Source organism: Mya arenaria, chromosome 6 (assembly GCF_026914265.1).
Source record: "Mya arenaria isolate MELC-2E11 chromosome 6, ASM2691426v1".
Taxonomy (NCBI): Eukaryota; Metazoa; Mollusca; class Bivalvia; order Myida; family Myidae; genus Mya; species Mya arenaria.
The window spans coordinates 29,095,669-29,112,875 of record NC_069127.1 but is presented as its reverse complement, the minus strand read 5'-3'; the positions used below and the strand labels follow the sequence as shown (position 1 = coordinate 29,112,875).

General features: G+C 35.3%; 1 protein-coding gene across 1 annotated transcript; it reads left to right on the top strand.

Annotated features, from left to right (window-relative positions):
• Window positions 1-5,846: 5,846 nt before the first annotated feature.
• Window positions 5,847-11,068, top strand: LOC128239291 (uncharacterized). Its single transcript, XM_052955877.1, has 2 exons — window positions 5,847-5,983; window positions 8,591-11,068. The coding sequence occupies exons 1-2, from the start codon at window positions 5,973-5,975 to the stop codon at window positions 10,743-10,745; spliced, it is 2,166 nt and encodes a 721-aa protein (XP_052811837.1). The 5' UTR covers window positions 5,847-5,972; the 3' UTR covers window positions 10,746-11,068.
• The last annotated feature ends 6,139 nt before the right edge of the window (window positions 11,069-17,207 follow it).

The window sequence follows — 17,207 nt, the reverse complement described above, 5'->3', positions numbered from 1 at the left end:
TAAATGATTAGAAAATTGAAAGGATTAGTCTACCTTTGATCAGACCAACTACTTGATTCATGTGCCTGGTATTGTCAGTGTCAGTCTAGATCTACGCTTGTAAGATAATCACGGCACGTCAAGGCGAGTATGGCATAATTGCCCGACGAAGACGAGAACGTGAAGACTGACGTCATTTAACCAAAATAAAAATGGCCGCCGTATATTTGTTAGGCAAACACTTAAAAATTAAAAAAAATAAACGGATTACTAATGGAACTATCGGTGCAAGAAATAGTGAAATTAGTTTTACCAATTAATTACACCTTTCGTGTTTCAGTAACGAGAACTACCCGAAACCGTACCGGATGTTTACATTCGGTAAAGGTGCTAAAGCAGTGAGACAAGGAAATGTTTTGTGAAAGCGTATAGTTCTAATTTATTCGCTGAGAAATTTAAATTAGACAATAGACAATATTATAGACAATAACTGATTTTCACCGATTGCGATGCCATTAAGCTCTTTAGTGTTAAAGAATACGTGCAGGTCGTTAAATTGCATTACTTCCCTTTAATCATAAACTTTATTGCATGTATTGTTTATTATAAACTGATGTTGTACACTTTCATGGCACTTGTTAATCGGGATTTACGCAGTAAACATGTCACCAAAACCACGTGTCTTTGTACATCTCACACCCATCCTAAGAAATACAACAGTAGTAGTAGTAGGAAAGGGGATACCTATTTATTATACTATTTGCGTCCGTTAACGTTTATTACAATCAAAATGCTTAGTATACAATATTTAAAAAAAAGCAATAACATATACATAACATATAATTAACTTACTTCTCCTGCAAAAGAACTGATTGATTTTATATTGTCGATGTTAATTGTGCTGAAAATGTTTGCGTTTATTATGCACTGAGCTCACTCCGGAAACAGCTTGTAAGGCCACGGTTTGCTGGTTTTATGTTTTGATCCACTGTTCCTCCAACAATTTTTGTCAACATGGTGAAAATAACCTTATCTCTGGTATCCTCTCCAGTCTCATTGCACAAGTTATTTCTCTGATTGTGAAAGTATATTTCATTCAACTTACAGTCGAGACGAAATATGTGAAACCATTATTAATTTGTTTACGGTTATTCCTTAGTTTTGGTGTCAAGCCCTTTTGGTTACTTTTTATCGAACATTCACTTTAAGTAAACATCAACAGAGGTCTAATTGTAGTTTGGTAATCGATTGGATAACCCTGATCAAACATATCTTATGCGTTGTTTATTCTGCCGTTTGTTTAGATAAACCGTTTCCACTATTTTTCTACTGAAATTGCTGAATAATTTATAGGGATACCAGAAGCAGTTTGGATGATTTTTTCCACCAGATTAAACGCATGCACCTTATATTGTTTCAAATCGTTATAAATGGCTTCAATTAAAATTAAATGGATTGCATTTTAAGTTCATAGGGTTTGGTAAAATTTCCGTCAGAAACATTAGATACTTAAATTTACAAGCAATAGCCATGTAAAACATTGTCTTAAAATATTAAGTTCGTAAACGCCTGATAAACGATCTCTAGATTACAAGCTATGAACGTATAGCCTTGAGGCGCTGTTTAGGAATTAGTTTGGATAGGAGCAATTACGAAATACTCGGATTTATTATTAATGTAAGCAAGCGAAGTTTCTTAGGAATGTTACAGAGGAATATTGTTGATCATTTTGAATAAAACACATAACATTGTTGATTAAAAAGAAGCTATAATTTTGGATATCCTAGACTATTCTAGAACATTTATTTCCAAAGAAAATTCGTATACAAGATGACCAACAGGTATTGGATTTTGCCTTTATGATGATATAAAAAAGTTGCGTTTTTGTACAAATAACGATATTTTTGCTTTAAATCAAGCTTTAAATGAAAACTTAACGAAGTTTATTAAATTGAAAGATAAGTTTATTATATGTAGGTTGTCTGTAAATATAGAAGGTTGTGTGTTTATTGTTCAAAACATGTCAAGCCTTGGCCGGTGCTTTTAAACAGGCTCTTTGTTCAGTGCCTTTTAGGTTTTATCTTTGTGTCTTTAAACAGGCCTTTTGTCCAGTACATGTAAAGCATTATTATGGTGCCTTAAAACATGGTTTTCGTTAATTGCCTGTTATGCCTTGGCCTTGAGTCTTTAAACAGGGTATTTGATCTCTGCCTGTTAGGCCTGAGCATGGTGCATTTAATCTGGGTCTTTCTTTAGTTATGTCTTATTTATGTGCCTTTAAACGTGGGTTGTGTCCATTACATGTAAAGCATTATCATGGTGCCTTAAAACATTGTATTATTGTTAATTGCCTGTTAGGCAAAGGCATTGAGTCTTTAAAAAGGGTCTTTGTTAAATGCCTGTTAGGCCTCTGTTATGAAATTGGGTGGTCAGTGAATATAAACACAATTCAATGTTTTATACTTTAATTACGATATACATCTCATGATAGTTAACACAACTCTGCTATGTACAAAACCTGCAGCAGTAATAAGAATAACATTAGACAGTAGGCGGAGCCTAATATTCATTAGCAGCTCTGAGTAATCATGGTTACATTTAATATGAATGGAATACCAAAAAGCCTTAGCATGGTGCCTTTAATATGGGTCTTTGCTCAGTGCCTGTTAGGTCTTATCTATGTGCCTTAAACATGGGTTTTTGTCAAGTACATGTACACCTATAACATGGTGCCTCTAAACAGGGTCTTTGTTCAATGCCTGTTAGATCTAAGCATGGTGCCTCTAAACAAGGTTTTTGTTCAGTGCCTGTTATGCCTTAGCATGGTGCCTTTAATATGGGTCTTTGTTCAGTGCCTGTTAGGCCTTATTTTTGTGCCTTCAATCAGGGTTATTGTCCAGTACATGTAAAGCATTATCATGGTGCCCCTAAACAGGGTCTTTATTCAGTGCCTGTTAGGCCTAAGCATGGTGCCTTTTTTCTATTGCAGTTATTGTGTAAATATTCATATTTGCTTTCATATAATCTGTTGATTTTTTTTGTGTGAAATAGACAAACTGTGGAAATTCTGCCATGGGTTTATAATAACATTCAACACATGAACACGCGTTCATTTAAGATTTAATCTACTGTTTCAAATGAAAATAGCTCCAATTTAACTGAATGTGTTGATAAATTGAACGGGTGAAAAATGAAGTGTCAACACCATTATCAAGATCTAAGACCTATGGAGACAATTTAACCGGGACATTTATCTACCTTGGAAACCCCAGAAACAGTTTCGCCCAAGCACACCTAATATTTTATCACTTGTTATCAATGTGAGTAAATGCTAGGTATTTCATACAGAAAATGTGCTGGCTGAAATAAAAGTTTCTCTCCTGTATACTGCAGAACTTTAATTTGCTTTCTAAAGATAATTGTATGAAAATTTATTCCTTCAATTTAATTCATGAATAGAGATGTGTTGTATTATATACAATACTCAAACACTCCAATAGACAATGAGTTAAATTGCATTACTTTCCTTTAATCATAAACTATATTGCATGTATTGTTTATTATAAACTGATGTTGTACACTTTCATGGCACTTGTTAATCGGGATTTACGTAGTAAACATGTCACCATAACCTGGTGTCTTTATACATCTCACACCCATCCCAAGGAAAAGAACAGTAGTAGTAGTAGTAGTAGTAGTAGTAGTAGTAGTAGTAGTAGTAGTAGTAGTAGTAGTTGTAGTAGTAGTAGTAGTAGTAGTGGTAGTGGTAGTGGTAGAGGTAGTGGTGGTGATGGTGGTAGTAGTAGTAGATGTAGTAGTAGTAGTAGTAGTAGTTGTAGTAGTAGTAGTGGTAGTGGTAGTGGTAGTGGTGGTGGTGGTAGTAGTAGTAGTAGTAGTAGTAGTAGTAGTAGTAGTAGCAGCAGTAGTAGTAGTAGTAGTAGTAGTGGTATTGGTAGTAGTAGTAGTAGTAGTAGTAGTAGTAGTAGTAGTAGTAGTAGTAGTAGTAGTAGTAGTAGTAGTAGTAGTAGTAGTAGTAGTAGTAGTAGTAGTAGTAGTAGTAGTAGTAGTAGTAGTAGTAGTAGTAGTAGTAGTAGTAGTAGTAGTAGTAGTAGTAATAGAAGTAGTAATAGTAGTAGTAGTAGTAGTAGTAGTAGTAGTAGTAAAAGTAGTAGTAGTAGTAGTAGTAGTAGTAGAAGTAGTAGTAGTAGTAGTAGTAGTAGTAGTAGTAGTAATAGTAGTAGTAGTAGTAGTAGTAGTAGTAGTAGTAGTAGTAGTAGTAGTAGTAGTAGTAGTAGTAGTAGTAGTAGTAGTAGTAGTAGTAGTAGTAGTAATAGTAGTAGTAGAGGTAGTGGTGGTGGTAGTGGTAATAGTAGCAGTAGTAGTAGTAGTAGTAGTAGTAGTAGTAGTAGTAGTAGTAGTAGTAGTAGTAGTAGTAGTAGTAGTAGTAGTAGTAGTAGTAGTAGTAGTAGTAGTAGGAGTAGTAGTAGTAGTAGTAGTAGTAGTAGTAGTAGTAGTAGTAGTAGTAGTAGTAGTAGTAGTAGTAGTAGTAGTAGTAGGGGTAGTGGTAGTGGTAGTGGTAGTGGTAGTGGTAGAGTGGTAGTAGTAGTAGTAGTAGTAGTAGTAGTAGTAGTAGTAGTAGTAGTAGTAGTAGTGGTAGTGGTAGTGGTAGTGGTAGTGGTAATGGTAGTAGTAGTAGTAGTAGTAGTAGTAGCAGTAGCAGTAGCAGTAGCAGTAGCAGCAGCAGCAGCAGCAGCAAAGAGCAGCAGCAGCAGCAGCAGTAGCAGTAGCAGTAGCAGTAGCAGTAGCAGTTGTAGTGGTAGTGGTAGTGGTAGTGGTAGTGGTAGTGGTAGTAGTAGTAGTAGTAGTAGTAGTAGTAGTAGTAGTAGTAGTAGTAGTAGTAGTAGTAGTAGTCGAAACAGTAGCATCAGCAGCAGTAGTAGTAGTAGAAGAAGAAGTAGTAGTAATAGTAGTATTAGTAGTAGTAGTATTAGTAGTAGCAGTAGTATTTTGTTTTCATTATTGTCATGGTAGCCAAAAATTAGAAAAGGGATACCTTTTTATTATACTTATTACATCAGTTAACTTTTAATGAAATCAAAAAGCTTAATATGTAGGTACTTTCGTCAATATTAAAAATATGCAATAACATATACATATAATTTACTAACTTTTACTACAAAATAATGGATTGATTTTAAATTGTCACTGTTGATTGTGCGGAAAATGTTTGCGTTTTTTATGCACTGAGCACATTCCGGAAACAGTTTGTAAGACCATTTTTTGCTGATTTTATGTTTTGATTCTTCCAACAATTTTTGCCAACATGGTAAATAGAACTTATCTCTGGTATCTTCTTCAGCAACATTGCAGAAGTTATGTCTATGATTATGAAAGTATATTTCATTCAATTTAGAGATTGCAGACGACATATTTAAAATAATATTTGTTTAGATAAACCGTTTCCACTATTTTTCTATTGAATTTGCCGAATAATTTATAGGGATGCCAGAAGAAGTTTGGATGCTTTTTTTATCCGCAAGATTGAAAGCATGCACCTAAAAATATAAATGGCTTCAAAAAATATTTGATGAATTGCAATTGAAGTTCAAAGGGTTTGGTAATATTTCTGTCAGAAACATTAGATACTGCAACTAATAAAAAAAGACATGCAAATCATTTTCACAAAATATTTAGTTCGTAAACGTCTGATAAGCCATCAAGCAAATAAACGATCTCTAGATTGCAAGCTATGAACGTATAGCCTTTAGGCGCTGCACAGACGTTTAGGAAATAGTTTAGATAGGAGCAATTACGAAATACTCGGATTAATTTTTAATGTAAGCAAGCGAAGTTTCTTAGGATTGTTACTGAGGAATATTGTTGATCGTTTTGAAAAAAAACACAAACAACATTGCTGATTAAACAGATGCTATAATTTCGGATATCCTAGGCTATTCTAGACCATTTATTTCCAAAGAAAATTCGTATGTAGGATGACCAACAGGTAATGCGATTTGCATTTATGATGATATAAAAAAGTTGAGTTTTTGTACAAATAACGGTATGTTTACTACAAATCAAACTATAAATAAATATTTAACAAAATTATTTAATTGAAAGATGAGATTATCATATGTAGGTTGTCTGTTAAATTTGTAGGTTGTGTGTTTGTTGCTAAGACATGTCAAGCCTTAGCCGGGTGGTTTTTATCAGGTTCTTTGTTCAGTGCCTGTTAGGTTTAATATTTTTTATTTTAACAGGGGTTTTGTCCAGTACATGTAAAGCATCGTCATGGGGCGTCTTAACAGGGTCTTTGTTCAGTGCCTGTAAGGTCTTATATTTTTTATTTAACAGGGGTTTTGTCCTGGACATGTAAAGCATCGTCATGGGGCGTCTTAACAGGGTCTTTGTTCAGTGCCTGTTAGGTCTTATATTTTTTATTTAAACAGGGGTTTTGTCCAGGACATGTAAAGCATCGTCATGGGGCGTCTTAACTGGGTCTTTGTTCAGTGCCTGTTAGGTCTTATAGTTTTTTATTTAAACAGGGGTTTTGTCATGGACATGTAAAACATCGTCATGGGCCGTCTTAACAGGGTCTTTGTTCAGTGCCTGTTAGGTCTTATCTTTTTGCTTTAAACAGAGGTTTTTGTCCAGTACATGTAAAGCGTCATGATCGGGCGTCTTCACAGGGTCTTTGTTCAGTGCCTGTTAGGTCTTATTGTTTTTATTTAACAGGGGTTTTGTCCAGGACATGTAAAGCATCGTCATGGGGCGTCTTAACTGGTTCTTTGTTCAGTGCCTGTTAGATCTTATCTTTTTGCTTTAAACAGAGGTTTTTGTCCAGTACATGTAAAGCGTCATGATCGGGCGTCTTCACAGGGTCTTTGTTCAGTGCCTGTTAGGTCTTATAGTTTTTGCTTTAAACAGTCGTTTTTGTCTAGTACATGTAAAGCATCATCATGGTGTGTCTGAACAGGTTATTTGTTCAGTTCCTGTAAGGTCTTATATTTTTGCTTTAAACAGAGGTTTTTGTCCAGTACATGTAAAGCGTCATGATCGGGCGTCTTCACAGGGTCTTTGTTCAGTGCCTGTTAGGTCTTATCTTTTTGTCTTTAAACAGTGGTTTTTGTCCAGTACATGTAAGCGTCATGTTGGGGCGTCTTAACAGGTTCTTTGCTCAGTGCCTGTAAGGTCTTATATTTTTGCTTTAAACAGTGGTTTTTGTCCAGTACATGTAAAACATTATCATGGTGCTTTAAAACATCGTATTTGTTAATTGCCTGTAAGGCCATGGCCTTGAGTCTTTATACAGGATCTTTGCTCTCTGCCTGTTAAGCTTTAGCAGGTGCCTTTAAACAGGGTCTTTCTTCAGTGCCTGTTAGGTCAAATCTTTGTGTCTTAAAACAGGATTTTGGTCTAGTACATGTAAAGCCATAACATAGTGCCTCCGCATAGGGTCTTTGTTCAGCGCCTGTTAGGTCTAAGTATTGTGCCTCTTAACAAGGTCGTTGTTTAGTGACTGTTAGGCCTGATCTTTGTGCCTTTAAACAGGGTTATTGTCCAGTATATGTAAAGAATTATCATGGTGCCTCTAAACAGGGCCTTTGTTCAATGTCTGTAAGGCCTAAGCATGGTGTCTTTATACTTGGTATTTGTTAAGTGACAGTTAGGCCTTTAAACAGGGTTATTGTCCAGTACATGTTAAGCATTATCATGGGGCGTCTTAACGGGTTCTTTGTGCAGTGCCCGTAGGCCTAAACATAGTGCCTTTTTACATGGTATTTTTGTTATGCATGTTAGGCCTTAGCCTTGTGATTCTAAACATGGTCTCTGCTCTGTGCCTGTTAGGCATTATCATGAGTATTTTTTAGAGTATGTTATGCTTAAACCATGTGCCTTTTAACAGGGTATTTTTTTCAAGCATATTAAGTGCACTTAAACTGTTTAAACCCCCAGTAAATTTACATTGTATTGACCATTCCAAGGCGGTACCTAACAATCCTTGATAAACATACCTAGTTTTATATATCTATATCTATATATATATATATATATATATATATATATATATATATATATATATATATATAGTATGTATGCAATGTGCTTATGTGGAGTTTTGTGCTGTTCTTCCATGTTTCTTATTTGTGATTTTTTGTTTTATGTTCTATGTCTTTGGCGTTTACCCAGTGCCATTAAACCTGGTTTATGTTAAAACTGTTTGCTACTGAGCTAGTTTTTGTAGTTGTTCTCATAAATATCAGCATGGTGCCTTTAAACATACCCTTTGTTCAGAGCATGTTAAGCCGTAGCCTCGTGGTTTTAATCAGGGTCTTTTATTCAGTGCCTGCTAGGCTTTAGCCGTGTGTTTCTTAACAGGGGCTTTGTTTTTTTTCTTTCGCTACTTGTAAGTCTCCTCTATACTATTTAAACTGATAAAAGATATGCAATTCTTCTAATGAAGAAAGAGAATTTGTTCAATGCCTGATTTTTGTCGTCTGCAACCAAAAAGTACACGGCGATTCAAATACCTTTTGCAATCTTTCTATCGTTCAAAATACCAATCGGAAGATATTTCATAAAAAAATATTTCCTGTATTTTATTTTTCAGTTTTTTGGTAAGCACCATGCATATTGATGGCGTCATGATGGTCGCTTCTCTTATGCTTTTACCGTCATCGTTAATGGTACATGGACAGACGGCCTACGGCCCCGGCATTTGCACTGACTCTTGGACGTGTGGAAACGGCCTCACATATCCGGACACAAACTGCCATTGTGACAAGCTCTGTGTATATATGAACGATTGTTGCGATGATTTTGTAACCGAGCAGTCATTTGGAGGTAACTATCCTATAGTAAACGCAGACCATTTCTCATGCGAGAGAGTTAAGGGTCTCGTCATGAACACAAAATTTTACGGTTTTTTGATGGTTTCTAAGTGTTCATCAAACTGGACAGAAACACAGACGAAATATCTATGCGAAAGTGACTTTCAGCTTGAGGAGGATCTAATGAAGAAAACGCCTGTTTCGGACGGCTCCTATTTGCAAATAACGTACAAAAATATGTACTGCGCTTACTGCAACTTTGAATATGATATTTCATTTTGGTCACCACGATATGAATGCTATGAAAATACAACAAATATCCGCCTCATACCATTCAGTCCGGATTGTGAGCTTTTCTTCACTGCGCCGAAGTTTAATCCTTCGCCAAGAGTATGTGGACTGGTGCCACCAATTTCCACATGTGCCAATTACTCAGAAGTTGAGTTTATTGGCCTTTGTGAACACGGTCGTAATTACACTGTTTTTGATGAATATGGTAAAATGTACAGAAACGAGCATTGTGCGCAATGTAATGGAGTAAATATGAGCGAGCTTTATTGCACAAATCCTGAATCGGCTAATGGGGGGATCCTAGCTGCGATGGGCGGGGGACCTGGGGACAGTCTAAGGCTGCTAGTCGACCTTAATCTCAATACAGCGTACAGGGATAGAGAAATCATTATTTCCAGAAAATGCAACAATGATGAAATATACGATTTAGTGTATGATAAATGTCGGGAGGTGTTTTGTCCACCACCTACATTTTTTCGAAAGGGTCGCTGCAACCCACACACTTTAAACGCACATTTTCACATGAAAGACCAAAAGCAACAATATTCTGACATACATAATTGTACATGGGCAAAACTAGATCCAGCTGAATATACATTTACGAACGATTCCAAACTGTTTATTCTATCGGCACAGGTAACCTACAACGAGTCTCAATTCCACCAGAATGGCACAGATGTTTTTATCTGTCACAGTGTAAACAATACCTGTGTTCAGTGCGATTCAGTCCACGTTAGGTTCAACTTTGATGAGTCGGAGGTGTACTTGTCAACGATCGGGCTTGTAATTTCAATCCTTTCTCTTCTTATGACTGTGATAATTTATGCTACTTTTCCGCAGCTTCTCAATAATCCAGGAAAGATCCTTATGTGTTTGGTGGTATCTCTTTTGCTAGCGCAATTGTTGTTCTTAATTTCTTCAGAAGTGTCTTCTTATCCTTTAGTATGCAAAATACTGGCAATATGCGATCATTATTTCTTTTTGGCAGCCTTTGGTTGGATGAACGTAATCGCATTCGATTTGTGGAAAACTTTCTCAAGTAAGTTTACTGCTTCAAGTTCAAGCGAAAGTGCGAGGAAAAAGTTGTTCTTTTACAGTATCTATGGCTGGGTTGTTCCATTGATAATTGTTGGCGTGGCTTTGATCTTAGAGTTTGGGGATTTTAAGAGATTAGAAACAAGCATGAGACCATACTATGGTCGAAAAATATGTTGGATCAGTTCGCGCAATAGTCTAATAATATTTTTTCTGGCTCCGCTTGCTTTTTTCAAGCTCTTCGACATAACTTCTTTTATTTTTACGTCCGTGCACATTGCTCGAGCAAGCAAACAAGGAGCCGTTGCTAAGAGAAAAAAATACACGTGTTCGTTGCTGATCAACATCAAGCTCTCCCTAGTCATGGGTCTAACATGGGTTTTTGCCTTTGTTGCAAATGTGGCCAACTTGCAGTTTATGTGGTACTTTTTCATAATATTCAACACACTACAGGGCCTCTTCATCGCCATCAGTTTTCTATGCACGAGAAAAGTGGGCCGGTTGGTACACGAGAAATATGAGGTACTCTTCAGCACATTTACTTTCCGCCAGTCCATTGCAGACACACAGACAACTTCTGTCTCGAAAACCACCTCACAGGCTATATGAATTTACATGAACAGAACAGATATGCATAAGACAAAAAAGTGCTAAACAATGTAGCTAAAACATACTTTAATATCATCGATGAAATGTTTCATTTGCTGTAATTTTATAGTCCTTTTCATAACATCGATATCCGTTTAAATTTTAAATATGTATATATATATATAAATCACATATAGCAAAGGCATTGCACGAAATGCCTACGACATTGATACATTGATATTTCTTATCGGCACTCGGCAAGCCAGTATTTTGTTTAGTGATATTGAAGTGTATATTTTATGATACTGTTGGAATGTTAAGATAATGTTTAGATATGCTTACGTCCTGGCTTAATTTTAGTTACTTTGTAAAACATTATATATATGTGTGTGTGTGTGTGTGTGTGCGTGCGTGTGTGCGTGCGTGCGTGCGTGCGTGCGTGCGTGCGTGCGTGCGTGCGTACGTGTATGTGTGTGTGCAAATAAATGAAATCAAATTTTGAATACTACCGTCGGTGTAGCGTAGATGATACTCTGCATACGACAGGCATGTATATTTTTGGTGATATTGAAGTGAACATTTGTTTTTATACATACTGTCTGAATTGTTTTGATCTTCAGCAGCTTACGTTCTGCTACGTCCTGTGTTAAGCTACTTAGAAATAAAAATATATACCTGAATTGAGACAATAGTTTCAATAAAAATTGAAATACTTTTATCGGTGTTGGTTTTTCATCGGTAATGAGCAGCTGATATAATAAGTTATGGGGTTAGTATGTGACCCGATATGAGATAAACGGGACGCAGAAAACCATATTCGGCGTCCATCTTCTCTCTCACCTGATATGGTTTTCTGCTCCCCGCATATCTATGATCAGGTCTCTTACTAACCCCGTAACTAACGGTAGAAGTATTTGTTCTAATCTATGATCAAGTTAATATTTAGAATGTCAAATATTTTATCTTCATAATTATTCCAGTATTATTCAAGGTTTTAAAGTAGTATGAAACGGAGATCGGTAAATACCTTATCTTTTTTCTTTATTCTTTAGTGCAACTTTAGTTAAGTTGGCCAAAGTAAATATAGGTTAGTACAAACATAGAAAGTTCACCCCAGTAAGATAATTATGTGGGTATTAACCGATTTATGTGCTTTCAAGGATTATTTATTTTACATATAGGGAGTGAATGGGACATTCTATTTCTGCTTATAGTTTTTACTTCGAAGTTGTCATGAAATAGATACATCAATTTGTTGCAGATAACACCACCTTATTCGATCAAAACTTTAGGCCGAAACTGTTAAAAAAAGTTATTATAACAAAACAGTGCTGTTGTTTTTTCAATACTATTACAAAGAAAATATGTCACGAGAATTGATTTTGTTTTGGAAATACTTAATATGATCATCATAAATATTTTGCAAGTTTGAAGTAAAATGTAAGTTTATTTTATGTAATTAAAACCAGAACTGTCTAGGGGAACTCTGCCATTCCGTCTTTTCGTCAAAGTTATTTTTAGAAATAAAAAAAACAACATTTCAAGTTAAAATTAGTTCATCTTGAACTTGCAGCCGTTATCCTTGACGGAAAGGGATAAAGTAGCGGTAGACCTGAAAACGACATTATATAAAACGTCCGTGTGCCAACTAAGGGTTTTCATGAGACTAATTGCCTACGTTAGGTGAACATCCCTGTGCACAAAATGTGTTTCCATAGACCTGAATAACAACATATTATGTTAAAGTATGTAAAATGCATTTAAAAGTAAACATCCGGGAATCATCAAAGCATTTCCAAAACAACAGAGTGGCAACACTTAATCCAGTTGGCCAATAAGCGTTAACATAGATTTCGGCGATTAAATTAATGCAATATATAACTGAGCTTTTTTAATTTCTTAAAACAAGAAATAGTTATGATGTTGAAAAAACAACTTATCCAACAAAGCGAAGCTTATAGATCTCCGGTGCTAAAAATTGCTTCAGATGAATTAAATATATTGCTACTTAACACATTATGTTTTGTATTTAGTTCATAAACGTATATATTCTTTGTTGAATTAATTGAATTAGGTGGATAATTGGGTTATCGTGATTGCATTTAGAATAAAAAGAGTTCATTTGAATTTTGGTAAACAAATTCTGGGTGTTTAAATTGAAAACATTTATGTTATGGAGAACTTTTCCCATTGATCACTAGAAGGGTCGTAATTATTAAGTATACTAAAGTTAATAAATACTTTGATAAGATTTACCTTTTACGTTTTTTCTTTATTCAGGATTGTTGGGATAATAGTGAGGTTTGTTCCCGTAAGCTGGTTAAAATACCCAGTCATTTTACATTTTACTGACCGTTCCAAGGCGGTACCTAACAATCCTTGATAAACATACCTGATATTTTATATAGTATATATCCTATGTGTTGTTTGTGGAGTTTTGTGTTGTTGTTCCATGTTTCTTGTATGTGATTTTTTGTTATTGTGTCTCTGGCGTTTACCATGTTCCATTAAACGGGGTTTATGTTTAAACTTTTGACTACTGAGCTTGTTTATGTAGTTTTTCACATTAATAATAGTTGATAGTTATACAATGTGATGGTAAAATATATGTTCGAACAGTTTCTATAATCACCGAAAATAGGGAATCATTTGAGGATTAAGCAAATTCATGAGCAGGTCCTCGATAACGAATCAAAATACAAACAGCCAAACGATATGTCACAATGAGGCTGCGTTCATCATGAATTAGACCAATAGCCCTGTTTATGGGATTCAAATACTCACAAACAATCGTAATGGTACAATCAGGGTTCATTTATCATCGATTGGATACATGTCGCATTCGGGACAACTGGGCCATTTACCATCGAAAACAACCTTGGATGTATATGGACGGTTTACAAGGTCAGAAATCTTTACATTTAGGTACACTGCAAGAAGATATAATTAAGCAGTTTAAGTTAATGAGATAACTCTGGTGAATCTTAATTATTTATTCAAAAAAATCCATTTAAGTCTAGATATAAATAATACACGCAAACCACTATTATCAATTAATATTATTATTTCTTGTATTGGAAAATGGCCGAGAATTTCCGAATGTCAATTTTGGTGTTTATCAAATGATGAAGATGTATTCCGAAATGTCTAGCACTCATTTGCAATTCAATACCATTGTTTGTAGACATTTATCTGTAATATTATGTTGAAACATAATACCATATATCACGATGCCTCCAACTAAGGAAGCCTGCAACCGCTCTTGCATAAAGGTAGCATTGGTTACAACTTTATATGAACAATGTCCAAGACGAAAAGAAATAACCATTTGAATGTAATAGAATGCCATCTAATGCCTCATCGGCTCTAATTATCATCGGATATTGATATGATAAGTCAAGTTATTGAGCCTCCTTTTGAAGGATGCTATGTTACCGAAGCTAAACAACGCACAGGGAGCGCTGATTTATTCGGACTAACTCCAGTTCCTTCTTTTCTCTCGGTAGTGCAATGTTTTAGATGTAAAATATCGATGTTACACAGCCATTTTTATGAACAAGATAATCTCTTTGGATTAAAACCTCAATTAATGATATGGTTTACTCTCCTTAGGCTTGTAAATTGCATTTTAAACTTCCTGTGGGATGCAGTAGGGTCAAGCCATATTGCAGCCAACAGGCGTAAGCAAACTGTTTCCACTCCCATGTTTTTTATCATTTTTCAACCATGAAACTATGTCTTGAACGTTTTAATCATAGAGTTTAGTTGCTGCTCTTTAAACGGCTTGTTTTCTTGCAGAAATGCTCAGACAATATCCTAGCACAATCATGCAAAAATTGTCAATACTATGTGGTAGTACAGTTTTATACTAAGTTGTACAGAAATGAATGTTATGCCATTAGACACCTTGCAAATTCAACAGAAAAAGAAACATCTTAGTGATTTATGCTTCTAAGATTTTAGACCTGATTCGTGAGAAAATCATGCCGCTATCATAACATCCAGACGATAATGTAATACAGTTTGGCAGCTCAGACGTTTATGACTACAAGTACAATATATGCGAGAGATTCTATGTCCGCATAATTTTAAACCCAAACGTGGCCAATGCGTGCTAGAAAGTCGAACAATCAGTGTTACGTGTACGCAAGAAGAAAGCTGCACATTGTTTAAACTGTTACCAAGCGAATATGAAATTCATGGAAATCAAATGTTGTCGGTGCTTGAAACAAAAATAAGATGACAATTCTGAGTAAAACAAGAATGAAATTGTGATATTTATATGTAAAACAGATACCCAATTTGCACGGAAAATTGTACATTCAATACAACACAGAAACGTGTACATTTACTGTTTTAAAGAATCCTTCGAATCGGCTTCATTTCATAATTCAGATATAACATAATGATCGGGTTGTTGTTTTTTTACTTTTGAAGCGGATTAGTTTTTGCTCAATTTTGAAGGATGCGAGCAAAACGCGACAATTTCAAGCATGTTGTGAAAAGTTATCACCAGTAACATTGGGAAAGGAGACACAACAGAACTATTAAATACAGAGGACGTTCTGTTATTAAACAGAATTAAACAGCATACTATACAAATAAATATAGCACACTGTCTATGACGATTGGAATGTTACAAATATAACTGTACATTGGATATTATGGTTAAGAATTGGGTATAAAATTTGAAAACATAAGTTTGGATTGATACCAATGGATATAGATATCTATAATAATTGGAGGACCAACAACGTGTTACTCAAAAGTACTTTGCTAGTATGTTAAAAAATAAAATAACCGAGTGTTTTGTTCAAGATTGGACAGGAATGTGAATACAAGCAGCGCATTTCTTATGAAAAACTTATAAGCTAGTTTTTAAAATTATATAATATATATAATTTATTTTCTAATCCTGAAAACCTGATGACATATATTACCATATTAAGAATATCTGCTCATTCAATACACATGCATATATAAAACCTCACATAAATGTGTCCCTTCTTTGTATATATAAACTCGATCGGTCCGTATATCACTGTATTTTGATAAAAATCCAGTTTAATGACGTCAGCGGTCCATATTATATTTTTGGCCGGTTCGGACCTCGCCGAAAAATTTAATATAGACCGCTGATGTCATACAATTGGTAAGTGTGGCTTGCTATTTTCACAACGGCGAAAACTTGTCGCAAGTAAACATTATGAGCTTTGTTTAATAAAACACATTTAAATCGCTTTAAAAATATTGAATGGTAATGAAAATTGTTCGGCATAATATAAGAAATATAAGACACTACTTCGGGCCATATGGCACCATAAGGACCGGTCAGTCAGCCCCCCGAATGTGTATGGACCTCGGCTAACGCCTCGGTTCATGTACACTTTAGGTGGCTAACTGGCCGGTCCTTATAATGTCATATGACCCTCAGTGGTGTCTTATATTTCTTAAGTAGATATGATCGGAACAGAATTCTCCATGAAGAACAGTATTGTCAAAGCTGTGAAACAGGCTACTAAGAAGATGAATACCACGTTGAGTTATTTAATTTATACAGTTAATGAAGATATGCAAAATTGTCATTCAAACGTTAAGTATTTTGTTTATTCGCTTGTTATATCATTTTTCGTTAAAAGTTGGGATGAAAAATAGAGAAAAGTTTATTTATCTGATGTGCAAGCCCGTTATCTACTTCTCTTCCGTGAATGTTTAGAAATAATTAATTTTGTGTATTTAAGTGATAAGACATAGCTTACACCGGATATCATCGGAATACACACATCGGCACTTTGGAATTGACAGGAATTTGTGTTTTTATCAACACATGATGTTTATTTAATAGCCGGGAATAAATTCAGTCAATTGACCTTGACCTCACTTATACAAATTCTGGTTACCGATTTTCGGAATAAATGCAGTTAAGAGAATAAGTATCTTCCATCGCCGAGAGTGTAAGATAAGTTCATCGCAACCCGAGCGTAAGGTGTTTTTCGGAACCGAGGTTTACACGAGCGGCTGTGGTAGATGTTTGTTCTCCCTCCCAAAGGTAAAACTATTTTTTTGCGTTGGAACTCTTTAGTGCGTAGTTAAAATAATGTGCGTATCGATATATAATTATTCGTGGTTGTCATGGATATGCGCGCAGTGATTTAGATTATGTAAATAGTTAAATAGTTCTGGGGAGCGTGCAGAATTACTTCTTGAATGGAGCGTAACAACTTTTGTATGGTGTCATTTGAAGCGGGAAATATTTAATTAGAATTTTAAATATTGCCACAAGACGACGGTCTTCAACAAGGGAGGTAATTGTGTGATGAAAACAAAAATGATTTCCATACGGTTACTTGTTTTATCTTTGACCGTGGGCAAGATAAGAATTTCCAGCATGACCAAATTTTTGGATCTACTAATCTGAGGTGGGAGAATAAAAATCATTTGGGATATGCAAATGTCTAGGAGTATCATTAGCCATCGATCCTG